The following is a 16,206-nucleotide window of genomic DNA, read 5'->3' on the forward strand; positions in this document are numbered from 1 at the left end:
TCCTGGAGTATAAAGATTTCAGCGCAGTAACATCGGTGGCAGCTTGAACTAACAACTGTAAACAACAGTCGAGCATCCGACCAGTCATTTGCGAGTAGGCATAGTGAACTTGTGGCCAAGGGTCATGGCCAAGGGTCAACGCTTTGTCGACATAATCGATATTCAAGCCAATGTGACATGCGACTTAACCAACATCTCAAAAGAAGACTTTTCTGACTTTTTCGCATGACTGTATGAACGTTCTGAACGTTGTACTCAATTGAGGGGAGACTATGTAGAAACCTCAATCACTGAAATTAGCACCTTAAAGTTTCTATTTATTTTTTATTTATTTTTTTTTTATTAAGCCAGTCTTGAAAGTTTTTGGACTGACGGGTGCTCTGGAAAGGTTGGTTTGGACACCACAGTGTATTACTGGGCATGGACCAGCCACTGCACGTGGTTTCTCACTGCCTTCCTCCGACCTTTGAGTAGACTCACGTACAGTTTAACGTGAACTCAGACCCCGACCCGATTCGCATTTTTCACATTCCTAGAACCAACCGAATCAAGACCTGGGTCTTCGGATTTGTAGACTGATGTTCACTTAGCCACCGATGCTGCTTACGTCTGGAATTGAAGTTCTATAAACCTCACTTGACGGTACACCATAACTTCCGTTTTCATACAAGGTAACACACGATCTCGAAATGACCGGAATTTGCAGCATAGAAGACGGTTTATTCACTGTGCTGTCCCTGCATACACACATGTCTGTATTTGACCGCGCCCTCGGAGACAACCGCTTAAGAGATGTCGGCAGCAGACCGTACCGATGGACAACAGATTACATTTATTGTTGTGCGGCGGGTAATTGCCCAATAGGATGGCAGATTCTTCTTTCCGGCAATTCTGAAGATATCAGAGATAAAAATCAATAAATAAGGGAGAGACGGGCTGTCTACAACTTGTACGGAAACAATACTGCAGTTATAAGACTTGACGGACATTAAAGGGGAACAGTCGTTGAGAAGACAGTGAGATACGGCATTAGCCCATCCCCGACGGAATTCAAGCTATACGCTGGGCAAACAGTAAAGAAATCCAATGAGAAGTTCGCAAAAGATTTTAAAGTTTATGAAGAAGAAATAAATCCTTTGAGATTTGCTGATGTCATTGTAATTCGATCAGAGACGGCAAGTAGCTTAGAAGCTTGCGTGAACGAAAGGACAGTGCATTGAAAAGAAGTTATAGAATGGAAACGAAAAAAAGTAAATCAACAGTAATGGAATGTAGCCTAATTATCTGAGTCAATGCTGAGGTTTTTTTGTGCAAAAAATTGACAATTTTATAAGCAAGGATACAAAATGCAGTTGGCAACTGCTCCTGAAAATGAGAAATTTGTCAACATCGAATATATATTCAAATATAGGGTGCAGTAAGACTAATGTGACCACCTGTCAAAAGCCTGAATAACCACCTTTAGCAGCGCGGAAGTCCAGGAAGAGTCAGTCATATCGCCGGAGGTATCAACGGGTATGTGGAGCCGATCAGACCCAGTGCCGTTGCCATCTGCACTAGGTTTCTCGGTTGGGGATTGAGGATCCGTGGTGCGAGCAGCCCTGTCCAGGTGGTCCAACAAATTCTGGCTTGAGTTTAAATCCGTGGAGTTTGCTGGCCAGGGTAATACGGTAAAATCGTCCTGGTGCCCTTCGCACCACGCCTGTATACTGCGACCTGTGTGAAACGTTGCACTGTCATGCTGGTAGATGCCATCGTGCCAAGGAGAAAAGAAATTCATCTAAGGCTGGACATGATCCCCTAGCATAGATGCCTACTGGTGTTGATCCATTGTGCCTTGCAGAATGACGAAGTCACCTAGGGGATGCCACGAAAACATTCCCCAGACCGTAACGCTCCCTCATCCGGCAACTGCTGGAGGGTGTTCGCTTTCAGACGTTTCACCCGTACTCCCCAATGGCCATATGTCCGACGGAACATGAAACATGATTCATCTGGAAAGGCCACCTGTCGACATTCAGTGGACGTCCAATTTCGGTATCGGCGTGCAAATTACTGCCTTCATCGCCGATGAACAGCGGTCAGCTTGCGTGTGTGAACCAGGCGCCTACTGCGGAGTCACATACGCAGCAACGTTCGCTAAAAGATCGTTGAGGAGACACTGTTGGTGGCCGCTTGGGTCACCTGAATCGTCAGTTGTTCAAGAGTTCTCACGTGTATTCACCCGTACACATATCGGTAGTTGTTGTTCACCCCTCAACTAGGGCCGTGGTGCACCACAGTTGCCTCAGTGCCGGTTTTAGATGCTCCATTTTGCCATACACGATATACTTTAACCGGAGCGACACGCAAACATTTAACGAACGATTGGGAAATGCTTCCGCCCTAGGCCCGAAAGCCAATAGTCATGCCCTTTTCTACGTTAGATAAATCATTCCGTTTCCGCATTACGACAGCGATTGCACTGTTTTCCGCGTCGCCCAACAGGCACTGTAAGCTTTCCACTGCTAGTGCTACCACCTGCCCTCTGTGAGTGATAACCGGACACCGACGTCGAACATAGACGGTGTTCACCTTAATGTGACTGAACCGCGTATTAGGGAGCCATTTACTGGGGGCATTTGTCTGGAACCTACGGAAAAGATTTGAAGAGAACAGAAGCTTCAAAAATGTGTTATTACAAGACAGTGATAAATATCGGATGGGTAGACCGAGCGACTGAGGGAGAAGGTACTGACTCGAATTGGGGAGAAAAAAATATTATGGCACAACTTGATTAAAAGAAGAGGTACGTTTATAGGAACATCCTGAGGCATCAAGGAGTCGTTACTCTGGTATTTGAGGGGAATGTAAAGAGGTAAAAATTGTACTAGCAGACCAAATCTTGCAGATCCAAATGAATGTAGCACAAAGTACACTACTAGCCATTAAAATTGCTACACCACGAAGATGACGCACTACAGACGCGAGATTTAATCGACAGGAAGAAGATGCTGTGACATGCAAATGATTAGCTTTTCAGAGCATTCACACAAGGTTGGCGCCGGTGACGACACCTACAACGTGCTGACATGACCAAAGTTTCCAACCGATTTCTCATACACAAACAGCAGTTGACCGGCGTTGCCTGGTGAAACGTTGTTGTGAAGCCTCGTGTAAGGAGGAGAAATGCGGACCATCACGTTTCCGACTTTGATAAAGGTCGGATTGTAGCCTGTCGCGATTGCGGTTTATCATATCGCGACATTGCTGCTCGCATTGGTCGAGATCCAATGACCGTTAGCAGAATATGGAATCGGTGGGTTCAGGAGGGTAATACGGAACGCAGTGCTGGATCCCAACGGCCTCGTATCACTAGCAGTCGAGATGACTACATCTTATCCGCATGGCTGTAACGGATAGTGCAGCCACGTCTCAATCCCTGAGTCAACAGATGGGGACGTTTACAAGACAACAACCATCTGCAAGAACATTCCGACGACGTTTGCAGCAGTATGGATTATCAGCTCGGAGACCATAGCTGCGGTTACCCTTGACGCTGCATCACAGACAGGAGCGCCTGCGATGGTGTACTCGACAATGAACCTGGGTGCGCGAATGTCAAAACATCATTTTTTCGGATGAATCCAGGTTCTGTTTACAGCATCATGATGGTCGCATCCGTGTTTGGCGACATCGCGGTGAACGCACATTGGAAGCGTGTATTCGTCATCGCCATACTGGCGTGTCACCCGGTGTGATGATATGGGGTGCCATTGGTTACATGTCTCGGTCACCTCTTGTTCGCATTGACGGCACTTTGAACAGTGGACGTTACATTTCAGATGTGTTACGACCCGTGGCTCTACCCTTCATTCGATCCCTGCGAAACTCTACATTTCAGCGAGATAATGCACGACCGCATGTTGCAGGTCCTGTACGGGCCTTTCTGGATACAGAAAATGTTCGACTGCTGCCGTGGCCAGCACATTCTCCAGATCTCTGACCAACTGAAAACGTCTTGTCAACGGTGGCCGAGTAACTGGCCCGTCACAATACGCCAGTCACTACTCTTGATGAACTGTGATATCGTGTTGAAGCTGCATGGGCAGCTGTACCTGTACACGCCATCCAAGCTATGTTTGACTCAATGCCCAGGCATATCAAGGCCGTTATTACGGTCAGATGTGGTTCCTCTGGGTAGTGATTTCTCAGGATCTATGCACCCAAATTGCGTGAAAATGTAATCACATGTCAGTTCTAGTATAATATATTTGTCCAATAAATACCCGTTTATCACCTGCATTTCTTCTTGGTGTAGCAATTTTAATGGCCAGTAGTATATTTAAGCAGAGACAAAAGGCTTTCGCAGGATAGACCAGCGTGGAAGGATGCCTCGAACCTGTCTTTGCATTGATGACCACAACAACAGCGATGTCTCAATTACAGTGACTCACGAAATTTCTGTATATTAACGAAAATGTATTGGTCTTACGCATTAAACACTGAAGTATCTGTGTCAGATGTTACATAAATTTAAAGTTCTTTATTATTTCGTGGGAGAGATTGGTTCTTTTAGTAGACTATTAATGTTAGTTAGATCGGTCACTCCCTTTTTGTGAAAGCTCTCTGAGCTTTGTGTATTGTCTAGACTCAACACCGACGTCCACGGAGCGTTACTCCTCATTTGGACATTTTGGAACCACAGATTCGCCCTTGTATGGTTGCGGTAGTCGCGCTTTCTTCTCGAGCTGCCATGCTTGCTTGCTTTTTTCTCCCTTTTCTCTTATCCCCCTCGCGCGAATCGTGTGATTAATGGCCAGGCAGATGCGGGCTCGCTTGCGGCGTCTGCCTTCTGTTGCGCGCGCTTTTTTTCTGCCATCTGCCGCTGTGTTGCCGAAAATCTTACTGCTGTCCCAACCAAGTTCGCATTTCGCTGTGTGTTCCCAAGTTAAGCTCGTAGTCTAAAGCGCCCCTCCTGTCGCTTTACAGGTAAAAATAATTTAAACGGTAGGATAATTTCGGACTCGTCTTTTTTTTTCTTTTTTTTTTAAAAAAAAAGGGCGGGCACATTATCTTCGTGAAATCTGAGTACTGTATATTTGCCCAGTATAGGTAACTGTGATGAGCGTATGTGCGTGTGTGTGTAAGTTTTCTGCTGCAGCATATAGCCTTCTGCTGTTGAATAGAACCAAGGCAGCCCCCGACTTTACCATTCCAATCGGACTGAGGGATCATAATAAACGTCGCGGTCTGACACACAGCGGACCGGTTGTGTATGTAATCCATAATTTTGACGTGTTTCTGAGTTTCGGGAGCAACATGCCACCAACTGTTCTCCCCATACTGGCCAAAACTTGATGGTGAAAATTTTTTCCAACTCATGAACTCGGACCAGAGCCGGGAGCCATCGCACAAGCGTTCGTTAGATGCCCTGGCCAAGGAGACGATGAATGACGAGTAGAGGTGTGCGACCTGCTCAGTCCGCCTGTACCGGCCGGGTCGTTGAACGCAGTGAGTCGATACGGAAGTTTACTAGGTCACGCGACAATACATTTTTCATGCGTCGGAGTGTTTTAGTGGTTTTGCGCCTAAATAAAGCGACTTATTCGATCCCCTTTCTCCACGAATCGCCCATTGTGACACTCCGATTCTTTATGGCTCTTCTATTGTTCTGTTCACTGTCTTAAGAGTATTGTAGCTCAACACTTCTTATATTAAAGTTTCGTATAAATATACTTCACACGAGTGTATCGAATGTCCGTAACTTTCATAAATCGTTAACTGGAAATATCTGATCATACGTGCAATAACTGCTACAAAGAAAACCTTGGGAAATAATGTAAGACAAAAATTAGGCCTATCGTTCGAAAACTGATAAAGAAACTGTATATATTTAAGTACGAAACTGCTATAGAACAAAATTTAAAGCTGAAACGAGTCGATATCACATGCTAAATTATTTATTACTTGGCTGCAGAAATCAGGTGAGGAGGCTCTTACACGTACGTTTTTTTTATACTTGATATTATTACAAATAACGAACTGTTTGCTTTGTGCATTGCATGCCCATTGATTACGGTACACATCTAACAAAGAACATTACTTTATTCCTTTTTAAGATTACACTGTTACGAAGACTCCAAAGATATTATTTTGAATGAGAATCTTTGATTTGGAGTGCGTTATCATAATAACTTTTTAGTGTCAGCTTTTTATTTAGTTCTGTAAAATTCCTTAACTTGTAGTACCCAATGATTGTTAAAAAAATACAAAGTTTCTGAGCAGAACAAAGTTATGTGATGCGTGTGTTAATACGCATAGCTATTGGAGAGGAATTCTGACCAGACGTTCCGGTTTTCATATAAATGTCCTGGTGTCCTGAAAAAATCATTCAGGACACATAATTGTCCAGGTTTTTAATCGAGAAACAAAATGCGTTCAATAATACTTTTCATTTAAATAAATATTTTTGAAGAACAAGTTTCCTAGAAGAAAAACATAGAAACATATATATTTTCACCGCATTTGGTTTAACTCGTCTTATGTTTAACGAAAGGGTAAGAAATAGGTTGAAAAGAAAAGCAGGTATTACCTACCCTTAACTTGCTGACCTTCCACTTTATGGCCCTCACGACATGTAAAACCAAAACCAAAGGAGGTATAAATGAACACCAGTTAACTTATACCATTTCTCCTAACCGTACCCATATGCAAGCTCATTTTGTGAAGAACGTGAGCGATGCGGCGTGTGTTAGCAGCGTTTATTGAAAATTTTTTTGTCATGTATGCATACTTGTCCTAAAAGTCTGAAATCTTAAATTTTAGTACGAAATATGTAATTTGCATCTAGTTACTGGTTAGTAATATTACACAGTTTTTAGGATTAAAAAATTGTACCTAGGTACCTGGTCAGTGACTGAACATAACAGAAAATATATCCAGGCTTTTACAATAAAAAAGTATATATCAGTCTTTTTTTTATTTCTGAAGAAAATAATTTTATTTATGTGTAATGTACATACATTGTCCTTTCCAATTCACAAAATCAAGATACTTTCTGGCTATGGGTTTTCAGCTGGTACATCGTCATAGGCCTATTATCGATTTCAAAACATCACGATAATTGACAAGAAGCTAAGCGTTAATGTAGTAATGAAGTTAGGTATAAAGTACAAACAAAAGTGTCCCAGTTTTTTTCTCTCTGCAATCCGGTCAGCCTATAGCCTTATGCAAGGCATGGTAGTTTGTTTTTAACCAAACATGTTACAACACTTTTTGTGCTTGGGAAACAAATCTTACAAAATGCATGTGTAACGACAAACAAGGGAAAAAATGCCACAGTTTCAAAAACGTTGACAAGCTGTAGACTAGGTAGTACATTTAAAGCTATCAGCATAAACAACTAATAGCTTCACGCGAGGAAGAAAGTAAATAAACCCACTGAAGACAGTACAAAAAGTGCTGAATAATACCTGAGATCTGAGAATGTCTAGTCTTTGAAAATCTGAACACAGAACGGACACCAAACCTGCCAGCATCATCATAACTAAGTACTGCCGTCTTTTTTTCCAAACTGTGATTAATCCTGTGATGAGTGACATCGTACATTGCAATAATCGTAATCGTAATGTGTATTAGCAGCACAAAATTTACATTTCAGATTAGTTTAATGTGGTGCATGTGGCTCATAGTGGTTCCATTTTGCAGCACGACCTCCTCGACCGACGTCGCATCTTCCCCGCGCACGTGGCTGGACGGCTTCAACTCACCCCTGATCCAGGATGAAGGCCAGAGCAAAGTTCTCAAGCTGCGCTTCGACGTCAGCCAATACCAGCCGGAGGAGATCGTTGTCAAGACGGTGGACAACAAACTGCTGGTAAGTACCTAACGGAGACCTCTAGAGTAAACAACCACCCTCCTACCCATCCACACACACACACACACACACACACACACACACACACACACACATTCTTCAATGATTTGGTAAACCAATATTGGAGCAAAAATGCGATTCAAGCGAGATATAAAATCCATAATTGAACACACCAAAAACAATTCTCGACGTAAGACAGTTCTTTATGAGGTCAAACCTCAGTTTGCTATTGAGAACAATAATGATTCGATGCTACACATTCTCTGTTCTCCTTCACGTACCTTGGCCCAAGAGCTGAAAAACGAATTGAGCCCTTTGAAATGTATTTGTATCGTCGTCTGTTGCGTATATCTTGGATATTAAAAATGTCAAAAGCAAAAGACCTTCATGGGAGGAAAAAGAAACAAGAACTGCTAAATAATATTGTGAAACTAAGCAAGATACAATGTGTAGGACACGTTATGAAGGCTTGAGAGCTACCAGTTATTATAACTTAAAGGAAAGATACAAAGTGAATGGTCTATTGAAAGACGGAGAACATCGTTGCCGAAAGACATTCGAAGATGGTACAGTTGTATATCAGAAGAAGCTTTCCATGGTGCACTCTCCCCAAGACCAAATCGCCAAGTTTTACTAGGAGAAGGTGTCTTCAGGAGACCAAACATAGGGAGATCGGGAAGGTAGTGGTGGGAGAATGTTCAAGTGTGTGTGAAATCTTATGGGACTTAGCTGCTAAGGTCATCAGTCCCTAAGCTTACACACTACTTAACCTAAATTATCCTAAGGACAAACACACACACCCATGCCCGAGGGAGGACTCGAACCTCCGCCGGGACCAGCCGCACAGTCCATGACTGCAGCGCCTGAGACCGCTCGGCTAATCCCGCGCAGCTAGTGGTCGGAGGATGTGAGTGATTTTCTGACGAAAATGGGAGCACACACGTTTGCCAGTATTCAGCCAGATTACAATTTCCACCTTTTTACAAAATTTTAGTAGCGGATCTCTGTGTTTATATTCTTTACAGCATTAGAAAAAAAAGAACGTTTGATAAATACCTTTCGTTACGAACACACATTGTAAGTGCTCGAAATGAAATAAACTAACAGTGACTGCCAAATGGTCAGTGTGGAATTCTGTGCAACTTTCCTGTATTGATTATTTTTAGATCCCTGCAAGGCTATATACAACCTTAAAAAAAAATTCATGTTTAAAATAGATTGTACCGATTGTTTTTTTTTTAAATGACCGGTTTCGGTTCAACTGTAACAATCCTCAGGTCTGATTGTATCGGTTACAAGAGTAACTCGTCCAACTATCAGCAGAATAAACATGCTATGTCATATAATAAAAATTTTATTACATTCATTAAATCATTTTATTGTATGACGTACAACGTAAATTTTGCTGATGATTGGGTGATTTACTCTTGTAACCAACACAATCAGATCTGAGGATGATTCCTGTTGACCGAAACCGGTAATTTTAAAAAATTAATGGAGTCAAGTCGGACAACAAATCTGTTTTAAAACTAGAGATCGTGGATTTTATCTGCAACAAGGTTATGTCAATTTTTGCAGAATCATGTTTAATTAAAATTCTCATTGCCGTCGTTCGGTTATCGTTCTCCTAGTTCATCGCAGTTTTATACGAAATTACTAGGTAGGGCATAGCAAGGACCGGCGTTATGCTCAAACGACCCAAGGCGCCGCTTGGAACGCCTTCAGAGGCGTGGCAGCTATAATATATCTGTACAGGACGTATCACAATTAGTAGCTACTGCTTTGGGCGTCAGGCTGATTGTGGCGACCAAGTGCAAGATTTGTATACTGTGCATACCACAATTAGTGCCGGCCGCGGTGGTCTCGCGGTTCTAGGCGCGCAGTCCGGAACCGCGCGACTGCTACGGTCGCAGGTTCGAATCCTGCCTCGGGCATGGATGTGTGTGATGTCCTTAGGTTAGTTAGGTTTAAGTAGTTCTAAGTTCTAGGGGACTGATGACCACAGCTGTTAAGTCCCATAGTGCTCAGAGCCACAATTAGTAGCGAAATATAACACTGGTGAAAGTGTACGAGAGGAAAGTGGGGAGGCAAACGGCAAATAATAAATCGCTTGTGCGGAAAAATGTTCTCGAACCGGCCCTGGGCATACTTAAATATACTTACAACAGAGCCGATCTTAGCGAGTAAGTTGAATGTAAAAGTTCAGTAGTGCGTGACATAAATCGTTTGACATCCACAATTAGGACTTTCTATTAAAATACTCTGCGCTATTATGCCATAGTCGAAAGAATTTGTTGGAGAAACCGAACGTTTCGTCCACATCTGCGCAGGACATCTTCCAAGAGGGTTGTAGCTTTTGTGAACGTCCGATTCACGGTTTGGCTCGTAGCTTTTACAAAAATCGTACTCGCTGTGCACCCGTGACACAGTTGGATGTATTAAGCCCAGTTTCCTGCACGAACTTGGAGACAGTGTGTCCCATGCGGGGCAGCCAAAATCTGGCCACTATCAAGTGTGTCATTCCCATTGTCCTTTCGACTGTCATGCTGCCGACTAATATAAGCTCTGATGATATACGTACGCATGCGCCAGTATGTACTACCTAATACATTCCAAAACGCCGCACATAAAAGCGGTATTTTCCTGGGGCTAATGCCTCATCTTCTGTTTGTAGAAAGGTAAGCCCAAGTGTTTTGGATCTCCCTTTGGCTAGGGACCGTTTGTACAGATCGTCTTAACTTAACTGTCCTACAGTATGGAGCCGAAGTGTGAATATTACGATATTCCTCTAGTTTAGGAAAATGCAGAAAATCGAGTCGCTCTTTTTGCATCAGATGCGGTCTACGGTGCATCTTAGCGAAATTATGGAGGCACCTTTTAGTTCATGGGTAGCTCCTGAGAAAACCAAGCCACAGATTCCAAGACGGTCATGCGCAGTAAATGACTGTAATTTTCTCGATATATTCCTAAGATCCCGATCTCGAAGAGCCTAGAAAATTTTCTTGATATCTGTATCAGTTTCGGAGGTAAGGTGGTTCAAATTTACCTTATTTGTACATGATAAATCCGGTGTGAGGCGAAAACGTAGTTTATAAAGTGACGTAGCACGGAGGAATATACTGTTCAGTGTCCCGTTATCATCAGACAGTTCTGGCAACCCCAGTATGTAGTACTGTTCTTCAGAACATGCAAAATTTTTTGTGCACGTAAAACGCGGTCTGAGGTATAAAATATCATAGTTTTATGTTGTTCCAGTTTCACATAAGTGAAAGTCCGCAGCTCGTGGTCTAGTGGATAGCGTTGCTGCCTTTGGATCACGGGGTCCCAGGTTCGATTCCCGGCCCGGTTGGGGATTTTCTCTGCTCGGGGACGGGGTGTTTGTGTTGTCCTCATCCTCCTCCTTTGTCACAGTGGCTAGATTGGACTGCGTAAAAATTGAATTATGTGACAATTGGGACTTTGTACGGGCCCTGATGACCGCGCGGTTGAGCGCCCCAGAAACCAAACATCATCATCATCACCACCACATAAGTAAAATATCAAAATTTTAGTGACCTATAAAATTGTTTTCATATGAGTAACGTGGCCTGCTGTCGCAGGGAAAAGAAGGGAACAATCGGAAAATTCTCCTATCGGAGAACAAAAAAGACGAATATGACCCTGTTTTAAAAGACTGGGTGAAAAGTGTGTGTGTGTGTGTGGGGGGGGGGGGGGTTACGGGTTACCAGATGCCTCATTCTACCGTCCTCAGTACTTTTAAAAATTTTAGCACGCAGACATACCGTCACTTTTTTATACTGAAAGAGAAAGAGACCGCGGCATTTGGGAAGAGACTGGAAAGTAAGAAATATCGGAAGATAGTAGACAGTGGTTGTGGTATAGAAAGAGAGGAGGAGACAATTGTAGAGTGAGAGCCAGTGATAATGAGACACAGTCTATGACAATCACAACGAAGAAAAGACAATAGTGACAGTAAGAAAATACAGCAGCAATGAGAAGCAAGGGATGAGATAGTAGCAGTAAGAGAGAGCAAAAGTGAGACATTTACAGTGACAGGAGACTGTAGTAGTATGACGGAATGAAGTAGACTGTGGCTTTGAGACAGGAGACAGAGAGAGACACAAAGAGATACTGACATGAAGTTGGGCTGAATGAGTGAGTTAGAATGGGCATGGGTGGCCGAGCGGTTCTAGGCGCCACAGTCTGGAACCGCGCGACCGCTGCGGTCACAGGTTCGAATCCTGCCTCGGGCATGGATGTGTGTGATGTCCTTAGGTTAGTTAGGTTTAAGTAGTTCTAAGTTCTAGGGGACTGATGACCTCAGCTGTTAAGTCCCATAGTGTTCAGAGCCAGCCATTTGAACCATTTAGAATGAGCAAGTGGAACTGGATGGATGAGAATGACTTACAGCGATGGACTAGTGGGTATGAGAGAGTTACAGTTATGGGAGCTTGTGAGAGTGAGAGGTGAGTTGGATGTTAAAAAAAAACGCGAATAAGGTCACATGCCAAAATTTTTGGAAAAAAATTTAAGGTGTTAATGAGGCAGCTAGTACCCCACTTTTCAGGCAGTCTTTTAGTTAACAGGTGCATATTCGCTTTTTTGTGTTCCAGTAGGAGCATTTTTCCATTGGTAGGTGTAGACTGAAATAGTTATTCGGAAGTGGAGGGGCTTGTACAGGATAGATTTGCACAGAGAGCTTCATGAAACCAGTCTCCGGAATGAAGAACACAACAAGAACAATGCTGTTGCAGCTTCGGCGTGCAACACGTTGCAGTTGCCGTTGCGCGTCTTTCGTAGAGGCGACACGCTGTTTAAAAAGGAGGAGCCCGTTACCGCATGTAGTATCTGCTTGCCGGCTGCCGGCGGCAGCTGCGCTGAGGGAAGCGGAGTGTTCGCGAAGGCACATTCACTCACGCCTCATGAATATGCACGCCGAAGCGCCCCTTAGCACGTGCGTGCGCAGATTTCTATCGGCGCATTGTCAGTGTGTGTGTGTGTGAGAGAGAGAGAGAGAGAGAGAGAGAGAGAGAGAGAGCGTGAGTGCGTGTGCGCTCTCGTGGATGGGAAATGTGGGGCAACCGGAGCGTGCCAAGCATGGAGAAACGTATAGGCTAAAAACACCAAACCGTGCTCGTTTCCCATCTGAGGATACAGCCCGTTTATCTCAGCAACCAGTCGTGATACAGAAGGGTATCCGAACCGGTTAAGGTCCTGTGACAAGCGCCGTTTTGAAGAAAATAATCACGAAGATAGCACCTGTGGGTTGTTTGGACGATCGGCCCCGTAGTGGGCAACCAGACACGAGTGCTATTGGTGCTCTGAAAATTCAGTAAGAAATGGAAGCTTCAACTGGTTCCGTCAGTGGTCGTGGAGTCGCAGCTGGGATGGCTGGACGAGGGTTTTAAGCTCTGTTGTCCCGAACGTCAGTCCAGTTCCGTAGTGGGAGATACTTCCAAAACTGAAGCTGTAAAGGCGAATCTTGACTCGTTCCTGAATAGCTCACGCGGTATGAGTATTGCCCGAGAACGGAAAAGCTTCAGTTTCGAATTGGGGTCCAGCACATAATTGTAACCTAAGTCGACCTCTGTACCCCGCAAGTAACTTTATTATGCATGGCGAAGGGTACTTCGTGTATCACTCTTACTTCCCTTCTTTCCTGATTCGGGAGGACGACGGTTCAATCCCGCGTCCGGCCCTCCTGATTTAGGTTTTCCGTGATTTCCCTAAATCACTCCAGGCAAATGCCGGGATGGTTCCTCTGAAAGGGCACGGCCGACTTCCTTCCCAATCCTTCCCTAATCCGATAAGACCGATGACCACGCTGTCTGGTCTCCTTCCCCAAACCAACCAACCAACCAACCTTCTTTCCTGTTCCAGTTGCGAATGGACCGTGAGAAGAACGGTTATCTATGAGCCTCCGTGTGAGCTCGAATCTCTTCCATTTTACCTTTATGGTCTTTGGCGAGATACAAGTTTGCGTAGGAGGTAGTAGTATGTCGTAATAAAATATTATTCAGAGCTGTGTTGATCGCAAAAAAGCATTTTTATTCGTAAGTGGCGACCGGTTTAGACCCGATGTGGGTCATCTTCGGACAATATTCTGTAATTCAGAGTACAGCAAAATAGAGGGAAACATTAAATATGATAAACAGTAAGTTAAAAATAAATTAGGCGATGCTGTACCGAGTGATGACGTGTGGAGACTACGGCACGGAACAGGAACGGTGTATACCATCCTCTGATGTCAGCTGCTGACTATGTGACTGCATCATAGAGTTAAATAGCCCATTGCCTGTCGCCTTACGTCATCTTTAGCCACAAGATACAACGTATGTGAAATATGTCGCATAGCATAAATATTAACGTTACTACTACGCTGTCTATTATCGTAAGTTATATCTAGATAACAATTTATATGTTATACAGTTATAATTTTACGTAATGTAGCATAAAAGAAGTATAACTGACCAGCCAGTGGCATCAGTTACGTTAGTGGCTGTACTCTGTAGGACTTTGCGTACACCAAATATGGGCTGCGGGACGCCGCTGGTTACCTAACGACGCGGACAATTTGCCGATAGTGATCAAAGATGCTATGCCACTGTCGTACTGCATTCGATTCGGCCTCGAATGATGTCCATATTTGCGTTGGTTGCAAGTAGGCGTTCAGCGTCGAGCGTTAACCTTGCATGCCGTGTTATACACAGTAGAAAACATACGCAACCATTGTCCAGCATTACCAGTGATATAGACCCTTTAATAATACGTACAGAATACTGTGGAATCACTGTTTTTAATTTAATTACAAATAGTTGATTGAAAAAGTTTTCTGCATTGGAACTAAAATATTGTATATGGAAGGTGGCTTAATTTTAGAGTATGGGGCCAAGATGATCCACATCGGGTCGAAATCGGTCACAACTTATGAATAAAAGTGTTTTTTTACGATCAAGTGTGTTCTATTTAATATTTATTACCGTTCATTACGTCCGGCCCCGGTAGCTGAGTGGTCGGCGCGACAGAATGTCAATCCTAAGGGCCCGGGTTCGATTCCTGGCTGGGTCGGAGATTTTCTCCGCTCCAGGATTGGGTGTTGTGTTGTAATAATCATCATCGTTTCATCCCCATCGACGCGCAAGTCGCCGAACTGGCGTCAAATCGAAAGACTTGCACTCCCGACGGGAGACCCTAGCCACATGACATTTATATTTACTGTTCATTATGATCGCTGTTATGCCCAATACGTTTACAAATATTTGTATTATATTGCTTGACTCCTCTGTAATGTACTCTCTCGGACGTTTAACAGTGAACGGCACCGTGATTCAGAATGCCTCCCTTTCAGCGTCTGCAACTGTAGGTGACTGAGCATCTCCACAACGATTTTGCGCCTTTTAAATGAACGTGTAACAGTCTTCATTTCATACAAGATGCCTCATGCAACCGATAATCATTACGGCACAATTTTAATTTTGTTATACCGCAGTGCAACCGTCAGATTATTAGTAGGCCTATAGACTTCCGATCGTTGGAGGTCTAATAAACAATAAGACCCCATAATAGCGGATTCCAGTGGAAGGTGCAGTTCTCTGTATCTAAACAGCTAGTTACGAGTTAACAGGTCTAGAAACGCAGTCTGCTGAGCTGAGCCAGCGAGACACCTCACGGCTACCTTCGTGACGTACACGCCGCGGCCTGTCTTTATCGTGGGCCTCGATCACACCCCACATGACTTCAGACTTGCTCTGCACGACTAGGAGACCTGTAGCAACACGCTCGCTCACTTTCATTCATTTCCACAGAGCTGTCAATATGTTATGGAATCTTATCTGTCTCGTCATAACGTTTTGATGAGGAGCGTATTTCAGTGTTCGTGGTGAACGAATCGAGAATCTCACGCGAATTAAATCGGAAAGGCAAGATGGGTAAGTAACTGAAAACTGACCATCCCGGAACAAATTGATTGAACGTGAATTTTGCTAGGTGGAGGGCATTCTATCGGTTCGGCGGAATTCCTCTCTGCAGGTCTGAGCCTGCAGCGCCCCTCTTCGTCAGAGGAGAGAAGTATACTACTGGCCATTAAAATTGCTACTCCAAGAAGAAATGCAGATGATAAACGGGTATTCATTGGACAAATATATTATACTAGAACTGACATGTGATTACATTTTCACGCAATTTGGGTGCATAGATCCTGAGAATTCAGTACCCAGAACAACCACCTCTGGGCGAAATAACGGCCTTGATAGGCCTGGGCATTGAGTCGAACAGAGCTTGGATGGCGTGTACAGGTACAGCTGCCCATGCAGCTTCAACACGATACCACAGTTCATCAAGAGTAGTGA

At 43.9% G+C, this 16,206-nt stretch overlaps 1 protein-coding gene across 2 annotated transcripts in view; it reads left to right on the forward strand.

The window, feature by feature from the left end:
* Positions 1-16,206, forward strand: part of LOC126095714 (heat shock protein Hsp-12.2) — a 106,781-nt gene that overhangs the window by 64,258 nt on the left and 26,317 nt on the right. For both annotated transcript variants that reach the window (XM_049910464.1, XM_049910465.1), the window contains one exon: positions 7,690-7,858. In XM_049910464.1, coding sequence (XP_049766421.1) covers positions 7,690-7,858 — 169 coding nt within the window. The remainder of the gene's footprint in view (positions 1-7,689; positions 7,859-16,206) is intronic.

This window comes from Schistocerca cancellata, chromosome 8 (genome assembly GCF_023864275.1).
Source record: "Schistocerca cancellata isolate TAMUIC-IGC-003103 chromosome 8, iqSchCanc2.1, whole genome shotgun sequence".
In the NCBI taxonomy this organism is placed as follows: domain Eukaryota; kingdom Metazoa; phylum Arthropoda; class Insecta; order Orthoptera; family Acrididae; genus Schistocerca; species Schistocerca cancellata.